The sequence below is a fragment of the Priapulus caudatus genome, unplaced genomic scaffold (genome assembly GCF_000485595.1).
Source record: "Priapulus caudatus unplaced genomic scaffold, Priapulus_caudatus-5.0.1 Scaffold114, whole genome shotgun sequence".
Classification (NCBI taxonomy): Eukaryota; Metazoa; Priapulida; class Priapulimorpha; order Priapulimorphida; family Priapulidae; genus Priapulus; species Priapulus caudatus.
Genome location: NW_014577175.1, coordinates 282,598 through 291,224, shown reverse-complemented (window position 1 = coordinate 291,224; position 8,627 = coordinate 282,598). Strand labels below are relative to the sequence as shown.

The 8,627-nt window shown below is 38.4% G+C and overlaps 1 protein-coding gene across 1 annotated transcript in view; it reads right to left on the bottom strand.

The window, feature by feature from the left end:
• Positions 1-3,089: 3,089 nt before the first annotated feature.
• LOC106805456 (histone H3-like) overlaps positions 3,090-8,627 on the bottom strand; it is a 7,404-nt gene continuing 1,866 nt past the window's right edge. The window contains exons 3-5 of the mRNA XM_014807045.1: positions 6,809-6,909; positions 6,252-6,332; positions 3,090-3,700 (exon numbers count right to left, since the gene is read on the bottom strand). Of these exons, the coding sequence (XP_014662531.1) occupies positions 3,566-3,700; positions 6,252-6,332; positions 6,809-6,909 (317 nt within the window). The 3' untranslated portion in view covers positions 3,090-3,565. The remainder of the gene's footprint in view (positions 3,701-6,251; positions 6,333-6,808; positions 6,910-8,627) is intronic.

The window sequence follows — 8,627 nt, the reverse complement described above, 5'->3', positions numbered from 1 at the left end:
AGTGAAATTCGTAGTTTGATACAAACTGGTCGTAGTGGTGTAAAGGAATAGAAATTCGTATAAAATACGGATAAATCGTAGTGGTTGGCATCTCTGCAGGAGTAAATAATAACATGTTATTATTTACTCCTGATAAAATCAACCGATTATCGGAAGGCTTGTAATATCAGAGGCAAATGGGAAATTCGTGTCATTCTTGATAGCGGGTTGTGTTTACATGCGATTGCCACCATATATAAAAGGGTCATTTTATTGAAATAAACAAATGTATGCAATTATATTGTATAAAAATAATTAACAAAAACCTATTATCTGTGTTCAAGCATGTCAACCTAGACAAATTTATATATATATGTATATATATATCCGTATAATTATATCAATTCAGATTCAAGTGGTCAAAGGCAGTTTAGCATAGATATCATTATTATAATACATATACTGATTTATCCAGAGAAGTCCATCACTGGGAAGTAAGCAGCCAAAATTTATGATGATTACTTTGTATATAGAAAATTTATTTTACACATGTTAACATTTTGTTGCCTATATAATGCCAAATGTATAAAAACTCATTATTGTCAAAATATGGAACAGAAATTGTTGAATTATTTTACATCCGAGTTTTGTTGAGAATTGTAGCATATATACACCTAGTTTGTGTAGTAATGACATGCAGATTTTGAATTTTTTCACATTTTGTTGTGCAAGTACATGGTACTAGGCTTGAGCATGCTTTTGTGAATGGTTGCTGGAAATAACCGAAAATGTGAAAAACATGGCATTATAATTATAGCACAACCCTTTATACTTTTTGTGGTAGGTCAAATTTTACAAGTTCTCATTAGTTTTACTGGAATCATTTGTAGTAATTGGTCAACCAAATATCCTACCTATGCCTTGTTTACATGTCAGCACACGGATTTTAGCAGAGTTGCCTAATTATACGATTAAGATACCTAATTATTCTTGTTAAGCCCTATGATTGTATTATATTGTAACTGCTCTCTGCAACGTACACTTTTTAATTTCTCTTTTCATATTAGTGAAGGGAGATGTAAGTAAGTCAAAATTGACGATGCTTAGGGCGTTTCTAAGTTAGACTCGACCACTGTCGCTTGTGACATCTACGCTGGATGCTGGGTCCATCCTTAGTTCCTAGCTACACGTGTATCCTGTCACACTATGCCATGAAGCAAAAACCCCTCCAATTTTCTTTCTCACTCACTGTCGTGTCGCACTTAGTGATTATCCTGCTCGATCATTTGTGGTTTTTTTTATCTTGGTGCAAGTGAAACCAACCACAGTACCAGGGCCGTAGGCTGAGTAAATTCCTGGGGGGAGGGAGCAACATTTTCAAGATATAAATCACATGTAGGATAGGATTAGGCTGAAGGGATAACTGCGTTTTTGTGAGGTGTATTTTGTTGCATTATTTATGACATTTATTTTCGGGTTACATACAATCATTACCTAAGCTGGATTTGTTTATTTTGCTATAAACTCTAGGGGTGGTGGTAGCTTCTTCATTGCCCCCTCCCCTTCCAGATGCTACGGCTCCGAGTACAAGTGTCAGGGATGAAAATTTGTTTTATTGCTGGTCACATTCATTAGAGAATTGTGTATAAGTATTCCACTTAAGTTTAACTGAAGGTCTAGTTGGCTCTGAACCATATGGATATTATATTATAAACATGAGATATGTATATGTAGTTCGCAGCTGATGAAGTCAGGTTATATTCAAACGTGTAGCTGAGTTCTACCAATGTTCTTTTGAATGTGCAAATGCACACGAGCAGTAATCCCTTTCTGATATCCCGTTTGTCCGTAATAGTCCTCACAGTCGTTAGTGTTGGCACTAGTTTATAATTTGTGAGAAAAATCGGCTTGTGCTGGCAGCATTTTGAGCTATATTCCTCCTAGCCCGACCAGGCTGTGCGACGGATTGTCTATACATTATAGGTATTCTAACCCTAGCAATACCGTTTCTTGGAGCTATATTCCTCCTTACAATGATTCAAGCGGGGGTTGTGGCGGTGCATCAGTGAAACCACCTTTATAGAAAGGACACGTCTATAATGAACACTTCAGGTTTCCCTTGAGTAGCTCTTATATATACAGGTTTCAATGCATTAGATGGTGATTGATATTTTATATATATATATAGGTTAAATCTGAAAATCTACAGTTGCTGTGAGAAGATATAGAATCGTCTATTCTGATCATACTCTCCCTTGTGAAAACGTGTAAGATATTCCACCACTCCACTAGTGCAGGTAGTTACCAGATGTAAAAATATAAACTGGCAAGCAGATTCTCTTCATCTCTCTCTTCTCTAAGGATATAGCACCATGCACGAATTTGTTTCATGGAAGTTTTAATGCAATATATAGGCCAGCATATACAGCGTTGTCATGCTGATAACCCAACATAAGTCATCATCTCGCATTTATTATTAATCATATAAGCTATTGAAATCAAAACACAATTACCTGGATCTGGTTGTGGATAAGCAAGGGATTTGCAAATGTGATATGGAACGACTCCAGAGCCTGTACCTTGGAGACTGCAGACTTGCTATAGTATATATGGTATTTAATCTTTACAGTTATCGTGATTTGTTGATAAATGATGTATTTACAATGTAGATTAAGGTGGTATGGTAGTGACAGTGTTTGCTGTTACCAGCAGCCCAGAGACTGGTCTACTGACAACACTGCAGTAAATATTATCCAACTGCACTATTTTGTGTCACCATAAGCAGTTGTTAGTTAGATAATTATATGTTGATATAGTATATTATGTAAATTGTTTTGATGGGTGATGTAAAGGCACATTACTGTAGAATAATAAATTCCACTAATTCCACAGCGATGTCATATTTACTAGTTCATTGTCCCCTCTTTTTATAATGCAGTCTCTATGGCAATCGAATGCAATGCCACCATCATCGATGGTTGCGAAAGGTTAGTGTGCTATATATATATATAATATATATATATATATATAATAATAATAATATATATATATATAGTAGGTGTGTGGTGTGCGTGCGTGTTTGTGTGAATATAGTGGCTAAGCACAAACTATTGTAATGATAAAAAAATGTTTTATTCTAAAAACGATATTAAAAAAAGTTCAGCACAGTAAGTTATGCAAAATTTGCAGATCTCTGATGTAACATTAATTTGCCTGAGTGTGCATATAAAAGCAAGATGATGCAACTGGCAAATTTTTATCAAATCGGTATTCATATCTTAGTGCACCAAACTACAATAGTTCGACATTTATTGTCTCTATCTAGCGTGAGGAGTAAACAAGACAAGTGACAGGTACCCGTTGGACGGTGGCTTTGTGAATCTTTGGTGGCTGGTCCAGTCAACCAGAGGAGGGTAAACAGTTGTGTTAAACAGTACAGTAATTCATTCACTAATATTATACAGGGTACTACACAACTCCAGCCCAAAATCATTCCATACGACATGAGTAAGAAACCATAATTTTCCTGGTTCAATACAGTTACACTAAAGCATTTAGTTTATGCATTTCCACTGGTTAGTGATGATCAATACATCATATTTTCATGCCCTCGAATTCGACGAGCCAGCTGCATATCTTTTGGCATTATAGTTACCCGGTTGGCATGGATACAGCAAAGATTGGTATCCTCAAATAGATGCACAAGATAGGCTTCTGCTGCCTGAAATTAAGCAATGCATCTGAGTGAGACATAAAAAGCCTTGTTGCAGTCACGTCTACAAACCAGCACTGCCTTCGGTAACAGGAAGAAAAACTAACTTAGAGTGCACACAAAAAGGGAGAATGGTAAAAGAAATTGTCCGATGAGTAAATATTAAAAAATGCAAGATAAATTGAAAAAACAAGTCCGGTGTAATTATGGCGACGCATTTTGGAAATTTTGATATTTCCGATATCAAGGATGATTGTCTAAAATGATGCAAAATCAATATCAATAACTCAAATCAATAAAGGGCCAGGGAATCTTTGACTGTCCGTACACACTGGTGGGTTTGCATGTCAAACTAAAGTAAGGTACAGAAAAATACATCTTCATTTATCCAAGCTTGGATTTCTAAATGCAGAAAAACACTAGCCAAATGGATATACGTGAGATCAGTTGAGATCACTTCTTGAGATTGCACGACTTTATTCCAATACACAGTTTATGACACCGTTTTTAGCTCACCTTTACATCGTCAAGCTGAGCTATTGCCATGGGTCGTCGTCCGTCTTACGTCCGTCCGTCCGTCCGTCCGTCCGTCCGTCAACATTTCGCTACGGTCAACGATAACTCAGGAACCGTTTGACCCACATGTTTGAAATTGGGTATAGTTGTTACTGCTATGCTCCCATATTAAACGTCCTATTTTGAAGCACGCTAATCAACGTACTTTCGAGCCACGACAATTTTTCGGCAAAAATGGGAATTGCCATAATTAGTCAGTTCAGGTTCAACGGATTTTGCTCATTTTTGGTATGTGCATGAATAAGGGCTAGGGGTTTTGATATTAAAAAAAAAAAAAATACAAATTAGGTAAGATTTGGCTTGTCCCACCCATCTAACTTTGGTAACACCCATGGGATTGCCCCACCCAGGGTTCTCCCTACGTTGCGCAAACGGGGCGCGCGCGCCCCCTTTGAGGAAACTCCCCCCTGTTTCAATCGTTGCGCCCCGTTTAAATTACCTCCGCCCCGATTAAATTCCACCACAATAAAAGTTTGCCAGCGCGGGAATCGATCGTCAAGAAGTATCATTCGACCAGGACACCCGGCGCGTGTATTTTTACAGTACCACGCATGCACTGCAGACTAGTGATGTCACGATCATCGATTATACTCGATCATCGGTTGAACAGTGGCTCGAACCAAGCGCTTAGTGATGTCACGATCATCGATTATACTCGATCATCGGTTGAACAGTGGCTCGAACCAAGCGCTTGGTTATAAAAATCAATAATCGATTTCATCGGGAAAAAAAAAAATCCTTTAGTTATCCTTTATTAACATACATGTATTATACACACAGTAGTAAACAGTGCAAAACAAACAGTAAACAGGGCTATAAACAAGCACATACATGCACACACGTACATGCGCCCGACGTTGCGCACACGCAGGCATACAACACCCCGAGCAACCGATTGTAACCGATCATCGGTTACTTGGGTCCAACTGATGATCGATTACGAAATTACAACCGATTGACAACACTACTGCAGACAATACACAAGTACAAACAGTCAACCTGTCCCACACCCAACACTAACTGTACACCGACTCGGCTATCTTATATATACAAGAACCCCAAATACCGTCTATGGTGTGGTGGCGATTTTACGCATTAATTAGTGGTACGGTAAAAAAACGCCCCCCTAGTTCCCCCCCCCTCCCCTCCCTTGTTTGAATTTCATCCTGGGGAGAACCCTGCCACCCATCTAACTTTGGTCACACCCACAGGATTGTCCCACCCATCTAACTTTGGTCACACCCATGGGATTGTCCCACCCATCTAACTTTGGTCACACCCACAGGATTGTCCCACCCATCTAACTTTGGTCACACCCATGGGATTGTCCCACTCATCTAACTTTGGTCACACCCATGGGATTGTCTGACTCATTGCAACTGCTGACATAAACCACTAAATATCACCAATGTTTTACCCAGTTAACCAAGGCCACAATTAAAAAAATGGCTGAAAAGTTTGGGTAGGTAGGTAGGCTTCTTATTTGAGGGGGGTCTTTTTACAAATTCAGCATGGTGCCTACATGCTCGGGTGTGCTTGTGTGGAGATACCTTTTATGTTTGTTTTGCTTGGTACATACAATGTATTGCCGACATATTTATATAATGTACAATGATGCAGTTTGAAAAAAAAAGAAAAAAAAGAATGGGAAAGATCACTAAAAATGTATGAGTCGCCGGGTCGACTTCTTGCCGGGTCGGTCGGGCGAGGGCAAACAAACAATATTTTTATTATGGCCCAAGCGCATAAAAGTAAAATATCAACTCTTTTTGATCCTTGTCTTTAAAAAACAGCAAAAGTTTAAAAAAGAAGAACTAATGAGACTACCACAAGGTGAAACCAGTCGTTCATTGCTAGCATTTTTCATGGAAACTGATAGCTAACCCAGTGCAACTACACTATTTAGTACTACGACAGGTATATATATATTTCTGAAATGTTAATAATCAAGTTATGAATCAAGTTAATAAAGTTATAAAATTACCTCTTGTAATGCCCGTATAGCATTTACTTCCCATCTCCATCCAATGCCACCATGACTAAGGGCTAATGCGATCTCTCTGACCTGTAAAAAATCCATCCAACCATCTCTAGATTTGCGGCAGAAGAATGGTAGCCTAATGGTTAGCACTCAAAAGTTTTGACTTGTTGTGTTATATTTGTGGATTGGTTAGTTTCTTCAAATTGAAACCCAATAGTAATAATAGACAATATAAAACTTCTATACCACTCTCGCAAACGGCAACTTCCTCATCAGAACAGTCAAATTGTAGCTGAATTGCTTATAATCACAAAGCACATTTTATAATAAACTTATTAAAAACCTATAAATACAAATTATTGTAAAGATGTTAACAGAAATGTCCTACTAATTCTTTTTATATCCAATAACATGTGTCAATAAATCAGATTGTGGTTATATAATGAGCTTCAATGATCAATGATGAGTTTTAAATGTGTGAAAATGTCATATTTATGGATTGGTTAGTTTCTTCAAATTGAAACCCAATAGTAATAATAGACAATATAAAACTTCTATACCACTCTGGCGAATGGCAACTTCCTCATCAGTAGACTAGTTGTACTTTGGAACCGCCGTATTTCCATCAGAGCTCTTGTCCCTGGTCGGTATCGATGTGGTTCTGAAATTTATAAACTTGTAATCTCTATGTATTGATAATTCATTCGTTATGAAAACATTTTATCTGACTCAACATACATAATGCAAAATATTCTGAATCGCACTTGCTTGAATCGCATGCATTCACTTATACACCGGTGAAACTTTTTTCTTGCATATTATGCACATGTGCACTAAGACTATAGCATAAACATATGTCATCATGTAGAGAATGAATCTGAGTCTAAATTGAAAATATACAGTACTACTTCAGATCAATGAAATAGCGTTCCAATAACAAACATCTATAATGCAAAATCACATAACTTATACCACGTTTCCTCATGGACTTCTGTTATATAATTGGAGATATAATTGGCATATTGGCATTTTTACAACATAGATTTCAGCCAAGTCTCCCAAGCAACCCCCAGTCTCCCGTTATATAGAAGCACAATGATGAATGCAATAATACAATGTAACAAATAATTATGTAAGAAAGTAACATTATAATACTACTGGGATGGAAAGGATGTTCTGAATAAGAATTAGTACCATGTATCTTGAGTAAACTAAACATAGGTGTGATTGCAAGAAAATGCACATATTGCACATGTAGGTATTTTTTCTCTGGGCAAGAGCACATCAAATTTGCTAGTGGCACATTTTAAAGCTGGCTCACCTGACTTGTTAGCAGATATACCCGCATATATGTAATACACTAACTTCATTGAATGACAATGATTAAGACATTTTTAGGCGATAGACAAACTAGCTCATTCATTTAAAAAAAAATAAAAAAAAGCAAATTTATGTTTCATGTTTCATTTCTTGAGTATATTCAGGGTGCGAAATTAACGCGAGTCCGGAGTCAAATACTCCTTGATTTACTGTCGGACTCCCTGATTTGACATATATGCAGGAGTCCGTGTGACTCCCTGAAAATTCTGCTATATACTAACTAGTTCGTTCCAGAGCACGGCCTCGCGGTATTACCGTATTTTTTCAGCAAATGTCCAAAGAAATTTGGCCGACGTGCAACCGCACGAATCTTCAAAATAAGCACATGCGTTATTGTTAATATCGTTAGTTTTGAACTTCAGACTGCGGACTCCCTCATTTTGCTGCGGACTCCCTCTTTTTAAAGGCAGGGAGCAGGGCTCGAATTAACCGACGGCACCGACGGCAATTGCCGTGGGTGCCCTAATCAATCGCCGTACTGCCCCTGAAAATTCAACCCGACCGACGGCAGTGCCCTGCCTTGCCCTTTTCTGTAATTGCCGTCGGTGCCTCTGGCTAGACTGGTTCGCGGCCGCACTGTTTGTCGCAGAGCGTGTACATTGTCTAGCAGAGCGTGAGGCCGGATACCAGTCTACCCTACCACGGGCAGCCACGTTATTGTTTTTGCCGAACCACGTGCAGCATTTAAATATTCGTGTTCGCGCTTTAAATCGCGCGCGGGCCGAGTTTTCTCTAAATTTACTGCACTAACTAGCAAGCTACACACCGTACAAGCTGGCCATTCTTGCGCGAGCGTCGTTTACCATTGTTATGAAAAACCTTGTGTCATCGTATGAATTCTACTAAAATTAACTTTTTATTTCACTAGACCATCGGGCTAGTAACTGAGGAAAACCATTAGCCCTGACCTAACTTTCACTAGCCCAGACCCAGACCTTGTTGAACCCTGTTACTGTACTTCGATCCATTAGCAGAGGGGGTATAGGGGTCGGTGTTACG